The sequence below is a fragment of the Nelumbo nucifera genome, chromosome 3 (genome assembly GCF_055504915.1).
Source record: "Nelumbo nucifera cultivar China Antique chromosome 3, China Antique-T2T, whole genome shotgun sequence".
Taxonomy (NCBI): Eukaryota; Viridiplantae; Streptophyta; class Magnoliopsida; order Proteales; family Nelumbonaceae; genus Nelumbo; species Nelumbo nucifera.
This window is the reverse complement of record NC_142651.1, coordinates 108,982,122-109,002,631: the sequence shown is the minus strand read 5'-3', so window position 1 is coordinate 109,002,631 and position 20,510 is coordinate 108,982,122. Positions and strand designations below refer to the sequence as shown.

Genomic DNA, 20,510 nt, shown 5'->3' with positions numbered 1-20,510 from the left:
CCTAGATCAATTAATGATAGTGCCAAATCTCTTAATACTACTTTAAGCCACTAAGCCATCTCACCTTTTGTATTATTTAATGAAATAAAATAGATTTTATTATCTTTTGTGTTCGTCAAAACAATCAATACATGTATATGATTAACAATTCCAACTAAAAATTAAAAGAAATAATATTTAAAATTAACATTTTATAACTAAATGAGATAAACAATCTACCAAATCCAAATTTACGTTAAATGATGATTTTAATTCTAAGAAATTTATACAAATAAAATATTAATAATAGAATAATTATCTTAATACTTAAAATTTATAAATTTGTGCACGATATATAATATAATAGATTAATAGATTCATACTTATGCATCCCAAGTATCGGGTATCGGGCACCCTAAAGTCAAAATCCAAACTCGTCCTAAACATTATAGAGTTTTAATTTAAAATCCCAAATTCGTCTCAAGCCCTATAAGGCTTTGATAAACAGGTGTCGGGACAGGTCAAATATCCGAAAATTCCCACAAAATTACAATCTCTATTTATGAATAAAATAATCATTACGGTAACTATATTGAAAATAAAAGAGCATGGATAAATGCGGATAAATCTTTCTTGCGAAACGATTAATGGATAAATGCATTTTTACCCACATAAGTAAATTACCAAATTGCGAACAGGGCCTAATAGATTTGCTCCCACACGAGGGCTGTCATACGGAATTACGTCCTCAGCCAATTTTAACGACGTGTGCGTTAACTGGCCGTTTTCCTGCTGCATCTTCTATAGTCTCCCTTAATTTCGTTGGAATCAAGTTGTGGAGGACAGCACCTTGAGTTGAGATCTGCTCGCTCGGATCGCCGTTAACTGCTTTCTTCTCCGCCCTCATGTAAGAGCATGTTTTCATTCGCAGTTTCTTTCATTTTTTTTTCCTTTCTGATCTGCTGCTTTTATGGCCTTTTCTCTCCACTATTTGAATCATTTCGTTGCGATTCCTGCTTAGATCTGATCTGCTTTTCAAGACCCATTAGGTTCATATTTGCTTTTCAGAGAAAACATAATCTTGTTTTCTTGTTTGATTTGCGAAATTGAGGTTCGATTTGGCTTGATTCGGTTTGTTTCTCCTGTCTTGCTTTTATATAATTGAAACTGTTGCATGATCAAGCCGATCCCCATTTTGTTGCACGGGATTGGTACCTTGCTGTTTGATTTATGTCCACGTAGTTAGGTTTTGTGACCTTCGGTTATTTAAATTAAATTTCATGCGGGATTTCATCTATTCGCCTCTTTTCTGGATGACAAAGTGCTTGTTTTTTATTGTCCTTGGATTTCGGCTCTGAGATTCGAAATTGTTTCTTTTATTATTATTTTTCCTTCTGATAATCTGATTTCCTAATACCTGTACAAGAGATGTTATCGTGTTCTCGACTCTGGATCCTGTAGATGTGTTGTAAGAATTTGTTGCTTTGTTGTAATGGAGGAGGCTTCTTGTTTGTGTTAATATAGTTGATTTTCGGGTTACATTCATTACCTTTTAGAGGCTAATGTGGTTTTCCCTTTGGAAAGATAAGATTGCTGTATAAATTTGATCAATTATATACTATGCGAGTAGGAGAACTAGATAGGCTAGTTTATTACTCTAAACTATACTTACGGGTCACATTCTTCTTGTTTGATTTTATTGCAAAAGATAGAGTAGTATAGTAATGTTGCAAGCAGCAACCCATTCGAGTTTCTTTTATTGTTATCTCAGGATGAAAAAGAATCGCAGTCTATCTTTACTCTTTCCTTTTTCATTAGATGTATATATTGAAAGCTTTACAAATTAGTTAGCTGAGCACATGATTCTGCTTCCTACAAAGGATCATCGAGCAGCATGGTCTCCATAAGGTGTGGTATGTTTGAATATGCCATTGTGGTGTGGTTGAAATCACATGGTTTGAACCACACCACTCCATAAGGTGCTCTACAATGTGGTGTGGATGTATTGTTAGCAAAATTTTAAATAATATATTTCCAGTCATTTATTACATTACATATCCACCGTGGCTGGACTAATCCACGAGATTCTGGCTTGGAAAATAAATTGTGATATTTTGTGTTTCAAAACCATCCATTGATGATTTCAAAACACATCACACCTCTAAAAGAATTCCTAACGGGATGTGGTGTGTTTCAGAATGCAACAAACTACAGAATATTCACAATACAGAATACCCCCTAAAACTGTTCAGTTACAGATCATATTTTCTTATGAAGTAGTGAATATTGTGGTTTCCTTAGGGGTGCAACATGGGTGGGTTGGACTGGTTTTAAGTCAACCAGGCCCAACCCTAACAGTTGGGTTTAAGTCCCGAGCTCGGGTGGAGCTCGATGTCAAGCCTAATGTACTCAATCCAGGCTTAGCCTCAATTAAAACTTGACACAGGTTTGGCTCAGGCCCAACAGGACTTATGTTGGTCATTCAATCTTGGGTTACTTAAGGGCTAGGCTTGGGTCTAGCTCAGAAAATGAAAACACCAAAAGTGGACCTGGCCCCAGTCCAAGTACTGAAAATCCAAGCTCAGCCTGTGTAAAATTATGGGTTGGGTCGGTCTAGGCACAGGTTGGGCCCACCCAAGTTGCACCACTAGTATAAAACAGTTGTAAAGGCTAGCTTTGCTGTATGGAGTAGAGTGTTGGGCAGTGAAGAAACAGCGTATCCAGAGAATGACGTGGCAGAAGTGTGAATGCTAAGATGGATGAGTGGAAAAATTATAAAGGATAGGGTCAAGAATGAAGTTATCTGTAGGAACCTAGGAGTAGCTCCAATGGGTAATAAAATGAGAGAGAGTAGACTATGATGGTTTGGCCATGTGCATAGAAGACCACCAACTTTGCCAGTTAGAAGAAGTGGCTTGTTACACATTGAAGGTGCTAGAAGAGCTTGGGAGTGCTTATTTAAAAAGCACTTATTTTGGGTCGGTACCTACCACACCAATAAGCACTTATGGCATTTGGGAAATAAGCCCAGAATGGGTGCTTATTCTGACAATAGGTGTTTATTCGAGAAGCCCAAAATTCAGGCTTATTTCTAAGTGCTTATTCAATAAGCGCTTATTTCCTTTCTGGCCTGTCTTGGCCAGCCTTATCATTTTGAAAATACCTATACTATCCCTATTTGAAATAAGTGTTTTTTCACCAAACGCTCATGAGCACTTATTTTAGGGAAAATTCCAGATTAGTATCCTGTACTTTAGGGGTAGTCTCAGTTTAGTACCCCAAACTTCAAACGTGCCACAGCATTACCTGAACTCTCAAAAACTGTCAATTTAGTCCCTACCGTTAGCATTCCACCAGTTATCGGTATCACGTGATGACATGTGCGACTTAAAACTTTTGAAAATGTCAAAACTACCCTTCATAAGAAGACATTGTTCATTGTCTTCTACCTTGAGTCTGAACCAGAAGAGGGACGTGTAGCTGCATTGGTGCTTGATTCTCACCATTTAGTACAGAACGATAATGAAATTTCAAATATGCCATTCGCATATTCTCTAGAGAACAAAATGGTGAAACAGTAAAGTTACTGTTCATCGTCTTCTTCACAGAGAACGGAACAGTGCTGAACAAAATGGTGAAACAGTAAAGTTACTGGTGGGAGTATATAAATGAAAAAAGAAAGTTCAGAGATGGAAATTCAATTTAAATGGATTAAGAGAGATGCCAATAGCTTGACTGATGCTTTGGCTAAGCAAAGGGTGGGAAGAAACAACTTGTTCTGGGCTATGCTGTAATGTTTTCTTCTCTGGGAGTCGAAGCTAAGAGAGTTTGTCTCTCCTCTCCTCCTTGTGTTTGCTTATTTATTTTTTAATGAAATCCATTCAGTTATTGATCAAAAAAAGTTACTGTTCATTGTCTTCTTCACAGAGAACAGAAAAGTACTGTGAGACTTTTGTCTCTATTAGTATTGAAACTTTGGTCGTATTTTTCTCTCTTAGTATTAATGTGGAAACTCTAATCTTTTTTTATGGTCATGTTGAAGACTTCCGTCTCTGTATCATCTCTGTATTGATTTCCCAATTAGACTATGTCAGCCATCCTTTTTACTTTTTTAGGAACCTAATGAGCAGATGAAGAGTTGAATGACTCTTATGTTCATATCCGCCCTCATTATTCTGTTAATAGCAATCAACGATTGTCTTAAGACCACTGTATGCCATTTCAAAAAATTTCAAACTCACTTTTTTTCTCTCTCTGCTGTGTTCTGAACCTAATCACAACCGAATGAAGATTCAAAGAAAAATAGAACCCCAAATTGAGATAGCAAGAGCAAGAGTGATAGACCATAAAAGAGATACTTCTTTGATGAGTTTCTAATATTTTTGGATTTTCATATTCTGTGTTGGAATTATTGTTCTGGTTGCTTTCAATAAACTCCAGAAATTCAGTTGGCTAGGGTTAAAAAGTTTTCACCTGTTAGTCTCTGTCTCGTGGAAGTATTATCCGGTCCCGACGTCCTTGAACGCCACTACTGTCTCTAGTAATTAGTATAGCATTGTTAACTCGACACCATTGTTAACTTTTGATTTTTCAACAACTTATTTGCCAATATTTAGGTAGAAGACTACTAATCTAACAAAGGGATTATACGATTTTGAGAACTGAATTTGCTTTTATGTATAACAAGGACACCTATGGATTCACTGTTGAACCCCAGGATTTGTTTAAGTTGGTTTATGTAGGAGTGGTAGATAAAGAAAATTAAATGACACCTGAAGGGTATTTTTGTCCTTTCACATGTCACATAACATCGATTGATAATTTTGGATTAAATTGACAGTTTTTGAGAGTTGAGGTACTGCATTGACACATTTTGAAGTTTGGATACTAAAATGAGACTACCCCTAAAGACAACGTACTAATCTGGAATTTTCCCTTATTTTTAAGCACTTATTTGTCAAATAAGCACTCCCAAACTTGGCCTAAGCACTAATAATTTAACAGTGGGTATGGCTTTAAAGAGAACAGATTAGTGAAACAGGATTCATGTTGCCGACCCCATATAGTTGGGATAAGGCATGGATGATGATGATGATTTAGTTTTTTTTGGTAAAAATGCTTTTCTTACTTAGTCGAAGTTTTCAATTTCTGACATTTTAAAAAGTAAGATTGTTCCAATATAATTATCAATGTTTTAGAGGTAATAACCTAGATGCCTATGTTATGTTTGGGTCTTTAAACTGTATATCAGGGTCAGGGATTCTGTATACATTTTTCTTTATTATACTTTTTTTTAATTGCATGCAATGACCAAGAAACATGCCTCTCGGCCCTATCCATTGAAAAATGTTTTTCTTTCTTATAATGTGTCATACTTCTTGAATGAATTTCTAACTTGCAATCTGTAGAACCATCAGACACAAAGATGGGGCTGTCTTTCACCAAGCTTTTTAGTCGGCTCTTTGCCAAGAAAGAGATGCGCATTCTTATGGTGGGTCTTGATGCTGCGGGTAAGACCACCATTTTGTACAAGCTCAAGTTGGGAGAGATTGTCACAACAATTCCAACCATTGGTATGCTTTTGACTCTATAACATAAATGTTTTCAAGAGTGGCTTTTTTTCCTGTATGTTTTTAAGGGAATGTTCTGCCTGGATGTCCATGTAATGTGTAGAAGCATGTCCTACATTGGTTTGGTGAATTAAACTTTTAGTTTGGGACTTCAACTGCTCATTCATTCATGTTTTTTTATATTTCAACCATGCGAATGCAAATTTGAGATTTTGAGTTTCTTGCAAGATGTACATTTAGAAAATTTAGAGAAAATAGTTTTTTTTTCTTTTGTTAGAAGATATAAAAAATCATGTTCTAGGTTAAGAATGTATACATTTGCCTAAACCTAATTTTGTTCACCCCCTGGAATCAACACTTCAAGCCTATGTAACAGATTTTTATGCATTGTTGTTCTGCTAGATAGCCACTAGATCACCACTATTCCTAAGTTATATTAAGCTTATATTATTTTCACTCTTAACTCAAACTAATGAGCCTTTTCCGATCAGGGTTTAATGTGGAGACTGTGGAATATAAGAACATTAGCTTCACCGTTTGGGATGTAGGTGGTCAGGACAAGGTATGTATGGTTATATTAAGCTAAATTATGTACAATTTTTTTTTTTTTGAAAAAGGTAAGGTAAATTTATTGATAGAAATTAGAACCATACAAAGAAACTCCCAGAAGGGAGCAAAGGTTGAGAACAGCCTCTCAGCTTACATTACAACTCAAATATACTAATAGATCTTAACTGAGACCCCAAGACACTAGGCTGGAAGCCTTTCATGCCTGCAGTCCAAGACACTAGTTTTCCCAGTGCACCAGACACAAGACAGTCCACCTCCTTTTCCTTATTCTGAAAGATTCTTCTGTTTCTCTCTGCCCATATGGAACTGATTACAGCTGCAGGGATAGCCCACCACACATTTCTGGACAGCTCTGAAAGACCTAACATATCCCAACTCCTTAGCAGATCTGAGACCTGTTTTGGCATGACCCAGGAAATACCTTCCAAAGAGAGAAAATTGTTCCAAATTCCAGCCACGAAAGGGCAATGGATGAAGAGATGATTGTTGTCCTCCTCTGCTTGCCCACACAGCTCACACAACATGTTTTGAATCAGAATTCCTCTTTTTTGTCAAATTCTGTTTAGTTAGGTTTTTATCCAATATTACCACCCACAGCAGTGCATTTACTTTGAGAGGAGGAATCTGAGTCCAGATTCTAGCAGCAGGAAAATTATTCATTCCTCCACTAGCTAATCTTTTGGCAAAATTATCCAGTCCAAATTATGTACAAAATTTGGCTCTCCTGATTTAAGGGTGATGTTGAATCTTGGGTTGTAAATTTACACCTTAAGTAGGAAAATGTTTAGGCTTCTTATGGTTGTAAGGATCAACTGAAATTGCCCCAACTTTGACATTTGGATTAGTGTTGTCCAGATTTTTCAATTTTCTGAACAATTCTGGTTCATCTGAACTGTGGACTAGAACGTTTCTTTGCCCCAATTTTGCAAGCACTGTTTAGAAGCCTAAATTAGTATCTAAGGTAGCATTGTGTGAATGTCCATGAACTTGTCCATGATGGCATTGGTGTTTGTGTGTTTAAAGTTTTGCAATAATGCAACTGATTCTTAAAGTTGTATGCATGATTTATGACCAAAATATGGCATTGGAGCTTTTATTTAGATGTTGCACTGTCAATTAATGTGATCATCATGATTTAATTATCTATAATAATTAGTTATTTATGTCTTGGGAAACCATGCTTATGACGGTCTGGTGCTGATTAATTGCTTTACCATCCGCACTTAACATAATCATAAGCCAGATCAAATTAAGCTACCTCATATTTCATTGTTTCTTTATCCATACAAGAAAACACTATCCATGTTGTGGCTGACATTTCAATGCACTCTGATGATGATTATGATTGATAACACACACACACACACACGTAGTTGTAGGATACTGGTGTATGAACAGTCTTGTTCTGGATGTTTCACTGTCATTTAATGTGATGATCATGATTTATTTATGCATAGTTAGTTATTTATGTCTTTGGAAACCATGCTTATGGACGATCTAGTGCTGATAAAATGTTTTACCATCATCACTTGACATAACCATGAGCTAGATCAAATTAAGCCACTTCATATTCCATTGTTTCTTTAGCTATACAAGAAATCGCTATCCATGTTGTGGTTGACATTTCAAGACACCCTGACGATGATTATGATTGATAACACATCCACATGTAGTTATACACTTATAGGAGGATACTGGTATATGAACAGTCTTGATCTGAATGTAGACCAGACTACAATTAACATAATCATAAGTTTTCTAAATGGTCTTGTAACCTCTCTTTTTTTATGGTAAAAAAATAATTTCATTAAAAGGAAAAAACCCATATAATCTTGGTAATACCTGAGCACATAACAAAAGCAAGGAGAAGATTAAAACATATCATCAAATTACAAAATTGCATTCCTATAACTTCCCCAAATCAGACCCCTGAGACCTCTTTGTCGACTTGGTCAAGTTCTGGAAAAGCAAGACCCAATCTTACACAGCTTTGCCAATGGCTGCCACCAGCATCTCCATCGTAACTTCGACCTTGCAATAACATCACTTTTGAAATAAATTTTCCAACATATTCCTCATTGAAACCTTTATTCCTTTGCTCTGCCCCTGACAATCCAAGATTGCAACTTAATCCTTGCCTCCATCCTCCCCCGCCCCCCCTCTCCAGTTTCCGGCCTTCGAACTTTCCCCCTTCACTCCTCCTCAGCTGTGCCTTCTTCCCACCCTTCCCATTCCTCCTACACCTCTCCCCCTTCCCCGCAACTTTCTTATTCTATTCTTCTGACCTCCTTTCAAATTGTTCAATTGCCTTTCTAAACCACCTTCTCCCTACCCAGCAAGAATAAACCGAGTGATTTTCCAACCTTCACATGTCTATCCACCAGGTGCTCAACTTCCACTCTCCCCACACCCGAGTGCTCCCTAACTGCTGGATATTTATTTGGATGGTGTTCTACTGGTTAGAGATTCCTCCATCAGCATTTAGCATTTTCATAAGCGAGATGTACTTGGACTGTTTGGCCTTCCATCTTTTCATTGATCACACAAGGAAGTGGACACTCCCAACTGACATGTATAGACACAAGTTTATGGCCCCCTTTTCCCATGTTCTTTGTACTTGGTCCTGATTAATTTGTTATTTAATGTAGTCGAAGTAAAACCTGTTGGTTGTTCTGCTTGATGGCTTTAAGTAAAACCGTTCACTATTTGTCAAATTCTACAAGTATTACTAGTATTGTTTTCTGCTTGGCTAATTTGGTTAGAAGTCCTAAATTTGTGGATTGTTTCCTTGTGGGGGAATTTCAGATCCGTCCCTTGTGGAGACATTACTTCCAAAACACACAAGGTCTTATCTTTGTCGTAGACAGCAATGATCGAGATCGTGTTGTTGAGGCTAGGGATGAGCTGCACAGGATGTTGAATGAGGTAAGAGAAGTCATTCTGTAATGTTCAATTAGCAAGTTATGCCAATTTGATTATCAATTGTATTCACCGTCTTTTCGTAAATTTTCTTTAAACTTGAATATGTTACTGGGTACTGTGGCAGGATGAATTGAGGGACGCTGTTTTGCTTGTATTTGCAAATAAGCAAGATCTTCCAAATGCAATGAATGCTGCTGAGATTACTGATAAACTTGGCCTTCATTCCCTCCGTCAACGCCACTGGTAGATCAACTTACATGCACACTATTATTATCGATTACCCAAATTTGATAGAGATCCTCTCAATCCCAAACTGAGTAATACTTTTTTTATCACTCTCTTGTACAGGTATATCCAGAGCACATGCGCCACTTCCGGAGAAGGGTTGTACGAAGGACTGGACTGGCTCTCCAACAACATTGCTAACAAGGTATGCATCTTCCGGTGACAGTACATAGATTGACTTTCACGAGAGGACATTTTTATTCACTTGCTCATGTTTCTTCAAACTCTTTATGTTTTCCTTCTTTTCTTTTGCAGGCGTAGATGCGTTTTCTTTTATGATGGTTTTTGAGCTGCAATCAGTGTCAGAGTTAGAGATACTATTTGATGTCCTTTATTTTTTTTACCCTTGTTTCTTTTTATCTTTTTGTGAGAAGAGTATTGTTACTTGTTATCCCATAATATGTTCACTTTGTTTATGATTATAGATACTGAAATTTGATTCTCTTAGATGCGCAGTATAATTCAGAAAAATTCTCTCTTATTTCGAAATCTTAGCTTAATCAGATCAGTTTTGATGAAGTTGTATTACCACCGACATTTATATTTGATCTTTTCTCTTTACCGAGCATGGGAAGGGGGGATTTGAGATCTTCTGTTCCCCTTCCAATTTTTTCGCACGTGTGTAGGTGGATGCAAATACTTTCCGTGCATGCAGGGTTTTTTTTGTGTAGAGATCCCATATCCTTTCTTCCACCCTATTCTCCTCGATCAAAAGTGGAAGCGGTTTCCTAAGAGTCCGATTAGCATACTTAAAGCGTAGGGGTGTCAATCGGACTGGATTTGGTCCAGTCCAATCCGATCCAACGTTGTTCCATTTACAAATGGACTGGACCAAGTCCAATCCAAATCTATACAAACTGGATTGAATCCAGTCCATTTGAAATGCAAATGGATTGGATTGGGTCCAAGCCGGTCCAAACTAAATGAAAATTCAAAAAATACTTGAAAACCCAGAAAATGTGAAAAAATTACAGAAATGGTTTCTTGAAACAAATAGTTGGCCTTTGGACACATCTTGTATGCGCAAGCCAAGGATTCTACTTAATTCTAGTAGTGCTTGATGTGAATATCTCAATCTCAAAGCATAGGAGTATAGAAGCAAACGAGAAAGAAGTCCCCATTCTATTTAAAATTTTTAATAGCTGGAGGATCCCACCACCTGTTCCAAAATTCCAATCTGAAGGCTATCAAACGCATTGCCTTACCTGTGCTTTGGGACTGCAGATCTCCCACTGAGACATAAGAGTCTAAGGCACTGATCATCCTGATCATAAAGGTACATCTGTGCTGCCACCAAAGCATTTTGTTCTTTCAAACTTCTGAAACATACTCTGAAAACCTTGTTTGCTTCAAAAGCATTGCAACTGAAAGCCTGGTTCCTGTAAAGGCGTTCAACAAGTAAATTCTATGTAAGGGCAACACCTCAAAACAAATTCTGCTGTAAAATCGAAACCCTCGAACATTCAAATCCTTATGTATGAGCCTGTGCATTGGTTGTAGATGCTGCTCATTCAAATAATTTTCTAATCTCCCAAACTCATCAATGGAGGAGGAGAAGGCCACTGCTTATTATGACGAGCTCACGCAGAAAGGCGAAGGCGCTGCTAGATTCAAACAAGGCCTTGATTTCTCCTCACAGTCTTCAAATACCACTAACGATGCCATTAGAGGTTCTGCTCTCCCATATTTGTCTTCCTTTCTCAGCAATTTCATTAGGGCTTCCAGTCCTGGTAAAGCTGCAGAGCTCCAAGGACAAGCACAGCTTGAAAGTATCTTCAAATACCACTAACGGTTTCGATTTTGGCTTTGAATCAAATATGTAGTTGGCGAGATGGTGATTCAATTATTGGGTTTTGGTTTTAGACCGATTCAAACCAATAATAATACGGACGGTTTTATTTTGGGTTGGCCCAACCCAATAAGTATAATGGATTGTCCAAAACCAATTTGATAAGATTTGAATAGATTTAGATCCAACCCAAAACCATCCAATTGACAGCCCTACTTAAACGCATGATATCTAAAAGTGATAGTGCAATCAACTAATAACCACCTTCTTCTATTGGACGAAGATAAGGTTCGCGAGAGTCCTAGGAGATCCCGGATCTGTATTCTATATATTTCCTGTATAGTTAGGATTTAGAAGTTCAGAAGTTTTGTTTTTCTTTTTGGATTAGGAAGTCTTTTGGATTTTAAAAAGTTTTGGGGAGCAAGAACTCCATTGAATTTGTATATATATATAAGATAACAATGGAAGGGGCAGGACCTTTGGCCTCTGAAATTTTTCATGGTATCAGAGCCACCTTCTAGCAGCCATTATAAGATGGTAAAGCTCATCGACACTGACGTTGATGTACTCTGACTCCCAGTCCCTGATTTCTTTGTTGTAGCAGCGGCAGGTTTGGACTCTTCTTCCTCCTCTAGACCGAAACAGAGCAGCGGCCGATCGGCAGGGCGGCAGTTACTTCACACCCCACTCTTCTTCTCGTAATCCCACGAGGGAGAAGTTTTCAAGGACTATAGCTCATCCCCTTCCTTCGAACCCAACCCAGAAGACTGGTGGCGAACACTGTTCCTCTTCCTATTCGAACGGAACCAGCGGTGGTACTGTTCATCTTCTCTGACCTCGCGACACCAGAACAACAGTGAAATCCGATTCATTTGTCATTAGATCTTCAGCGATTCCTCACCGTCTTTTGCGAACCAGTGCTTATTCCCCGTCATCCACATTTCCTTCTCAGCGGGAAAAACATGAATCCTTCAAAATCCACTATTCATCATCTCTTTCCTACGAATTGAACAGGGGCGACAGTTGCCTCCTATCTCTATCTCTTTATTGCATTCGTTGGACGAACAGATACAACCGTAGCAGACGTCATTAGAAATCTTGCTCAGCCGAGGAATCTCTGTAGCACCTCCCAGTCTAACAGATTTGATGCGCAAAGATAGCAGTAGCACCAGCACCTTTATCACAATCTCTTGAGTTACAATGGGTATTGTTGATCGGCCACCATGGCTACCAACAACGACAGGAACGATAAGAGCTCGGGTAAGTCTGTTGGACCGTCTTCTCCTTTCTATTTGCATCCATCAAATAATCTTGGAATTGTTATCAGTCCGGTGGTCTTGAAAGGAGATAACTACGACGAACGGGCAGATGCGGTTGGTTTTGCAGCACAAGCCTCGCAGACATCGCGAGACAATAGAGCTGCTTCAAAAGACAAAACAATTGTGTGTAATAATTGTGGTCGATCTGGCCATGAAGCAAAGAATTGCTTTCAATTGATTAGATACCCTGAATGGTGGGGAGACAGACCCCGCAGTACGTCGACCGGGCGTGGAGTAGGACGAGGAAAAGGGGGTGGACCCTCTGGCGGACGTGGCCGAGGTACAACAAAAGTTCATGCTGCTCAGTCATCAGCGGGGCGTGAGGTGGCTGCTAATGTAGCTATGACTGACGAAGACAGGACCGGACTGAACGGGCTTAATGACAAGCAATGGCAGACTCTTGTAAGCATGCTTAATGCTTACAAAACCAGGACTAATGAAAAACTCTATGGTAAGAATTACTCCACTGAATGGATTGTTGACTCTGGGGCGTCACATCACATGACAGGGAATTTAAATGTGCTCGTCGGCACCTATGATGTTGCACATTGTCCTGTTAGGTTACCCAACGGTGCGCACACCGAGGCCATGAAAGAAGGCACTGTTGAACTTGGAAATAATTTTAAATTGTTGCACGTATTATATGTTACAAAACTCAATTGTAATTTATTGTCAGTAGGTCGATTACTTCGTGACACAGATTATATTGTGACGTTTACTAATAAGTTATGTCGATGACTCTGATTGGTGCGGGTGAACAGCTTGATGGGGTCTATGTCTTCAAGGGTGTGGCGTCGGTTCTTACAAGACAGATGGAATTGGGTCATGTGATTTGTGGCATCGGAGATTGGGACACCCTTCTTATCAAACGGTTAGCTTACTTCTTAATATTAGCAATAGTAAGAACAAAACCTGTGATGTTTGTTTGAAGGCAAAGCAAACTAGAGATGTTTTTATTCAAAGCAGCAATAAAGTGACTGATTGTTTTGCATTAACTCATTGTGACTTATGTGGTGCTTATAGAGTACCTGCATCTTGTGGTGTTGTATATTTTTTGACAATTGTTGATGATTATTCTCGAGCGGTTTGGATTTATTTGCTGGCTGAAAAAAGTGAAGTTGGTCGAACACTCAAAAATTTTTGTGTCATGATTGAACGACAATTTAATAAGAAAGTTAAGGTGGTGAGAAGTGATAATGGAACAAAGTTTAAATGGTCGTGTGGAGAGAAAGCATCATCATATTTTGAATGTGGCCAGAGCGCTTAGGTTTCAAGCACATCTTCTGATCAATTTCTGGGGTGAGTGTGTTTTGACCGCAAGGTACTTGATTAACCGGACACCTTCGACACTTCTTGGTGGTAAAACACCTTACGAGATGCTATTTGGACAAAGTCCTTCTTATAAACATCTTAGAGTTTTTGGTTGCTTGTGTTTTTCGCATACTCGGGACCGTGAAAAATTTGCCGCTAGGAGTAGGAAAAATGTCTTTATTGGGTACCCTTTTGGGAAAAAGGGGTGAAAATTATACGACCTTGAGTCTGGTGACTACTTCGTTTCACAAGACGTGGTGTTTAGTGAGATCGGGTTTCCCTTTGCCACTCCGGAACATCAACCCTCAGTAACCAGTCCTCCCGTAGCCAAAGAAAATGTTGGGTTGCCTTGGGCCACTCCTCCTGACATGGTATATGAGTCACCTCATATAGAATTTAGGGGGAGCGACACAATCGATGAAGGACATCAGAACACGGGTAATGATGAGGAGGCAGGTCCTCTTGATGAGACAAGGAGCCATACAGATTACAGAAATAATGAAACTCCAACTACTCCTCAGCCCACCACGGAGTTATTAGGCCACGGACATCGAGAAAAGCGACCCCCTAGCTATTTACAGGACTTTGTCACACACTTTGCTCGTCGTTTAGACCCCTCCACTGTTTCTCCCGCATCATCTCAGTCCTCAGGTACTCCTTATCCCATAACTCATTATGTGACGTATGATAATTTTTCTACGAAACACAAACATTTCTTAGCAGCTGTTAATGCAGGCCGAGAACCTACTCATTTCTCTGAGGCAATGACTGATGCTCGGTGGCGCGAGGCTATGCACCAAGAGATATAGGTTTTGGAAGACAATGGGACATGGACCTTGGAAGACCTCCCACTTGGAAAAAAGGCAATCGGGTGTAAATGGGTCTACAAAATCAAGTACAACTCTGATAGATCCACTGAAAGATTTAAAGCACGGATGGTAGTCCTGGGCAACACTCAAGTTGAAGGTCTTGATTACAACGAGACCTTTGCCCCTGTGGCTAAAACGGTCACAGTTCGAACTTTCTTAGTAGTTGTTGCGGCCCAACATTGGGAATTGCATCAAATGGGTGTCCACAATGCTTTTCTACACGGTGATCTCCATGAGGAGGTCTATATGAAACCTCCTCCAGGTTTTTCGGCCACCGGGACTGGAAAGGTATGCAAACTCCAGAAATCTTTGTATGGTCTGTGGCAAGCCCCCTGGAACTGGTTCTCTAAGTTAGGTGTTGCCTTGAAAACTTTTGGGTTTGAACAGTCATATTTCGATTATTCCTTATTTACATATCGCAAGGATGGGGTTGTCTTGCACGTCCTGGTTTATGTTGACTTAATCATTGGTGGGAATAACCCGGAGTTCAAACACAAATTTAAACAGTATATGAACCGGTGTTTTCATGTGAAGGACTTTGGTGTTCTTAAATATTTTTTGGGCATCGAAGTGACTCGCGGATCATCGGGGATATTTCTTTGCCAAAGAAAATATGCACTTGATATTATTACAGAAACTAGCTTATTGGGGTCCCAACCTACTCACTTTCCTATTACTCAGAATCATAAACTTGCCCTTGCTGACGGAGCCCTCCTGGATGACCCTGAATGATATCGACGTCTTGTGGGCCGTTTGATTTATTTAACCATTACACTGTCGAGGCTGAATACCGGTCAATGGCTACTGCCAGTTGTGAGTTGAAGTAGCTGAAAGGTCTGCTGTCGTCTTTGGGTATATCTCATCCTCAACCTATACGTTTGTTTTGTGACAATCAAACTGCTCTGCACATTGTTGCGAACCCTGTCTTCTATGAGCGAACCAAACATATTGAAATTGATTGTCATTTCATTCGCAATGAGCTCCAAGCCAGTACCATTGCACCTTCCTATGTACGTACATGTGAACAGGTTGCCTACATTTTCACAAAGGCTCTCGGACAAAAACAGTTTGATTTTTTCCTTCCTAAGCTGGGCATTCGCAATCCTCATGCACCACCTTGAGGGGGAGTATTGGATGAAGATAAGGTTCGCGAGAGTCCTAGGAGATCCCAGATCTGTATTTTGTATATTTCCTGTACAGTTAGGATTTAGAAGTTTTGTTTTTCTTTTTGGATTAGGAAGTCTTTTGGATTTTAGAAAGTTTTGGAGAGCAAGAACTCCATCGAATTTATATATATATATATATATATCATAAGATAACAATAGAAGGGACAGGACCTTTCGCCTCCGAAATTTTTCATCTTCCTACTTCAATTCTCGCTCTTACAAAAAAAAATGGGAACCGCGTCATCTTGCTTCCTACCTCACTCCTAAACAATAAAGTTTGAGGAAATGAGGAATACATCCTTTTAGTGCAAACAAGTGATATACAAAGTGGGGACCACTTCGTTTTGGTGCAAACTAACTGAGCCAAAAGGTTCATTATATGCAACAAACTTCCCTTCTGGTTTGATACTTCGATCTAGAGCCTTCAACCAAAGAATTGGCGTACTGGGGATACACCCACCAGTATATGAACTATATGATTATTTAAGGTAGTTCTGTTTCCTATTAAATAAGGCCGTAGAGTCTTGGACCAAAGTCACCCATCAAAGAATTTGTGCCTTGGCGAATTCACACAAGTTTGGCCAGGATAAGCTTGCCTTTAATAGCTCAACTCAATAAATCTGCTTTGCATATATACTCAGAGTGACCGAAATCAGGGTTCAAAGTATCCACATGCACATGCACATTTCAGTTCTACCAGGACAATGAATCCATTTCACGTCATTCTTCAGATGTTTCTCTTCAGTGATGGCAAAATCCTCCACTGCACTACGTCAAAGTCAACAATAACATTGACGGTGCTTGGCGCTTAGTCTCTTGCAGCTGTTGGAGTAGTCATCAGTGATGATGGTGGTAACGTCATTGGTGGCAGAAGCCGATGAGGCCCTAGCAGTTTTAGAGGGCCTGCATATTTTTTCTTCCACATCCACAAAATGCAAAAACTGGATTAAATCCAATAATCCCAAACTGACTAATGCTTTTTTATCAACGTCTCCCCTACAGGTATATACAGAGCACATGCGCCACTATTTGCTCTCTTCAATTTTTTACCCTTGTTTCTTTTTATCTTTTTGCGAGAAAAGAGCTATTGTCACTCGTCTTCCCGTCATCTGTTCACTTTGTTTATGATCATAGATACTGAAATTTATTTCTCTTTAGATGCAGAATAATTCAGATAAATTCTCTATTTTTGCTGTTTTGAAATCTTAGCTTAATCAGGTCACTTATAATAACATGGGGATAAAATTGAGGCTAGATCAGTCCTGTTGTACAAAACCTCTTCAGAATCTAGATCTCCTACAGTTTTTTCTTAGCACTTTTCCACTTCCATTAATTCTGTGACACTTGTCCAATTATAGCCATTTAACGAGATCGGCTTCAATCGGGGTAAATCAGTGCCTACACCGTTTTAACAACCTTTTGCAACCTTGCATTTGAAATATCTTCTCATGAAGTAAAGCACACAAGTACAAAGATATTCTCAATGCAAGGCAGTAAAGACTGCTCGAATACGCTTTGCCCTTACTGAAGCCAAATTCCATTTAAACAAGTCTGAATCTCCTGCCCACACAAACTCTGCCCATATTTATTGCAGCCACACATGAAGAACATCCCAATCTCTACATAATATTATGCAGGGGGAGATATTTCCAATTTATGAGAATAGTGTGTTATGGATAGACATGGGCAGAGTTATTATAGTCGGGAGATCCGGATTCCATTTAAACACCCATACATATGAGAATATGTAGGTGATAAAATACCTCTGAGATGATCCCATTCCGATTTAGTGGCTGTGGCATTTCAAGCTGTTGCCAAATTTAATTCAAGACATGCTCCCATTCAGTAGACTTTTGCGGCGAATATGGTATAATCAATATCCAATTTAATTTGAACCCGTTGTAAATACGACGGTTATGATTCGATTAGGATCTGGATAAAATGAGTGAAATTTTCTTCTACCCCCCTGTTCAAGTTGATCTGATCCGTTTATAATTGGATCGAATATGAGTCCACCCTATCATACATAATCCAATTTGGTTCCATTTATATTGTTTATTTATTTTTAACTGAAGATTTTTTTTTTGTAAGTTTATTTTATTTGAATGTGTCTTTACTAAATTTTCATAGGTTTAAGTTTTATATTATTGATTTTTATTAATTTTGTTCATAAAATATAAAACCGAAATCATTTTTTTGTTAATATTTTGATTATTCTTAGTTTAATTTATTGTATACTCTTTAATGTCCGATTGCAATTTGAATTCAATTAGAGTCCAACATAAATCCTTCGGGTTTTACTTGTTACTTGTACCCGATTCATTCATTTCCAGCACTACCTATTCGTTCCGATTGTAAATGGATTGAATTTGGATCACATGATTAGTATTTCAAAATTCCAACAAAGTAAGCCCTATCAAAGTATCGGTTCGTTTTTCACTTTACTTTTAAATAGAATGAACTAGGAAGGACCCGTATGATGCATGGGAAAATCTGAAAGCTTTAATAATTTTATTTTTCATTTAATGTTAATTTATAAAAAATAATTATTATTAATTGAATATGAATAAATATTTTTTTAATAAATTTAGTTTTATTAATAATTTGTAGTAATGTTAATATTTTTATTCTATTTATTATTTTTAAATTAAATTTTGATTAATTTTAAATAAATAAAAATAATTATAAATGCTAACATTTTTATTAATTCCATTAATAATTAACAACTATAAGTAGTGACAATGGGGTGGGTTCAGGGCAGGGCACCCCATCCCTTTCCCTGACCCATAGTCAAGACACTTTACCCCATCCCCGCCCCATCCCTAATGTCACGTGGGTCCAGGGCAAGGTAATTACTCCTTAATATCGAGTGAATTTCCCTACCATGTCCCTAGTATTGGGCAGGTTCAAGAGGTGTAAATTGGGTTGTGTTGGGTCAGTATGACATGACCTGCATGTGGCCCACACAAAGTGTGAGTCGTGTCGTGTTGGCCCAGGAGGCATCCTAAGTTGTGCCTCCCTCCTCTAGGATAATTTGGGGGGTCGGTTCAACACGGCCCATGGTTCGAAACCACACAGGCCCATGCCATGTCGTGGGTCGAGCTGGTCCATGGGCCGGGCCTTGGGCCAGGCCATGCCACACACCAAGCCAAGCTCAAGGCAAGGGACCCACTTCCCATCCAAGGTTTTTAAAATTGGACCAGATAGGGAACTGTTCTAGGGTGGAACGGTCTGACTATTTGGTCCGAACAGATGACCCGCTCTGACAAAAAAATAAAAATTTAGAAAAATAAAAAAAGGTAAAAAATTGTTGTCTGGGTTGACGGTTCAACCACCCAAGTCAGCGGTTCGCTAACCAAATAAACGGTTTTTGGACAAAAAACGATTTTGAGGTGAAATAGTGTCCAGTTCCCAATTTTTCCAATCTAACCATCTGGTTTGATCCAGTTTTGAAAACACTGTCCCCGTCAACCCAATATTCAATTTGATGATAAAAATGATCAAAATGATATATCGAGTATCAACCACATGGTAAATTTCTAAAAGTACACTAAATTGTCTTTAATATTCAAAAATGTAATTTTATGAAAATTTTGGAAAACTTATGGTACTTGTTAATTTTGAAATTTTATTTAAATTTTTATTAAATAATTTATTTTCTTTTAAATGGTTTACTTACAGAATTATACTAATTTATCTTATAATTTCTAATATAAACTAACCAATAATTTCCTTTTTCCAATATTATACTAATTTATCTTAAAAATTTGTGTAATTATTTGTTCAAATTATAGTTTTCCATTTCCCAATAGTCATTTGTTTTTAATGATTTTCAATAATTTGCGATGAAAATTACATCATTTTTCAATGATTTTCCAAAATCTATCAAATGTAATAATTTTTCTTGAAATTTCCAAAATATTCTAATAATTTTCAATAATTATTTAATGCACTTTAAATAAACTTTCAAATACTCTATAACTTTTAATTTCAAAAATGTCATTTTACGAAAATGTAGTTTTATGAAAATTTTTGAAAAAATTTATTAAATTTGTGTAACTATGGGGATTTATTGAATTTTTTTAAATTGTTATTAAATATATTTTTTATTTGGTAGTTTACTAACAAAATTACACTAATTTATCCTTTATTTTTTAATATAAATTAATTAATAATTTCATTTTCTAACATTATAATATTTTGTTCCCCCCCCCTTTGTATTTGGTTATTAATTATAACAATAACAATAACTAAAATTTTATACTTTTTGATAATTGTTAAATATAATTCTCAAAATTATAGAAATTAAAGAGTTTTCAATTTCTATAAAATGTTGTTAATGAGTTCATTAAAAACAATATTTATTAATTTTTGGTAATTTACTACCCATATTTATTAACTTTTGGTAATAACATTATTTAATACTCATTAAATATGGGTGGGATTAAATATTAACCATATGTAACTATTTATTAATTAATATTAATATTTTAAATGAGGGAGAGTGGATATAAATTAGGGGGATGCATCTTAGGGATTGATTAGGGAGTGGGGCAACATGATACTTTCCTATTGGTTTAAATGAGATACCTTATAAGAGAGATTATAGGAATATTTTTAGGTAGTTGGGTGGCATGGCATAATGGGAATGGTGGGAAGGGGACAGGAATGAAAGTCTAAGAGAATGAAGGGTGGGGATAATGGAGCAAGGAGAGGCATGATGACGGGGA

The 20,510-nt window shown here is 37.7% G+C and overlaps 2 protein-coding genes and 1 long non-coding RNA gene across 4 annotated transcripts in view; 2 read left to right on the top strand and 1 right to left on the bottom strand.

Moving 5' to 3' along the window:
- Positions 1-20,510, bottom strand: part of LOC148801834 (uncharacterized) — an 84,683-nt gene that overhangs the window by 48,652 nt on the left and 15,521 nt on the right. The gene's annotated exons all lie outside the window — the stretch shown is intronic.
- On the top strand, positions 746-9,807 carry LOC104607078 (ADP-ribosylation factor). Of its 2 annotated transcripts, none has more exons than XM_010272572.3 (7): positions 746-886; positions 5,388-5,552; positions 6,041-6,111; positions 8,925-9,044; positions 9,166-9,284; positions 9,390-9,471; positions 9,582-9,807. In XM_010272572.3, exons 2-7 carry the CDS (start codon positions 5,405-5,407, stop codon positions 9,585-9,587), a joined length of 546 nt encoding a protein of 181 aa, XP_010270874.1. In that variant the 5' UTR covers positions 746-886; positions 5,388-5,404; the 3' UTR covers positions 9,588-9,807. The 2 variants fall into 2 exon arrangements, with proteins under 2 accessions (XP_010270874.1, XP_010270875.1); XM_010272573.3 differs by having other exon boundaries at positions 747-886; positions 5,397-5,552.
- LOC104607076 (ADP-ribosylation factor) overlaps positions 751-20,510 on the top strand; it is a 36,186-nt gene continuing 16,426 nt past the window's right edge. Inside the window, exon 1 of the mRNA XM_088900199.1 lies at positions 751-886. The gene's annotated coding sequence lies outside the window, so the exon portion shown is untranslated. The remainder of the gene's footprint in view (positions 887-20,510) is intronic.

Bases quoted from the DNA above. Each gene is read 5' to 3' on its own strand.
- LOC104607078 (XM_010272572.3), top strand. From the start codon at position 5,405: ATGGGGCTGTCTTTCACCAAGCTTTTTAGTCGGCTCTTTGCCAAGAAA. The intron at 6,112-8,924 runs GTATGTATGGTT...GGGGAATTTCAG, and splicing joins ATGTAGGTGGTCAGGACAAG to ATCCGTCCCTTGTGGAGACA. The intron at 9,045-9,165 runs GTAAGAGAAGTC...GTACTGTGGCAG, and splicing joins TGCACAGGATGTTGAATGAG to GATGAATTGAGGGACGCTGT.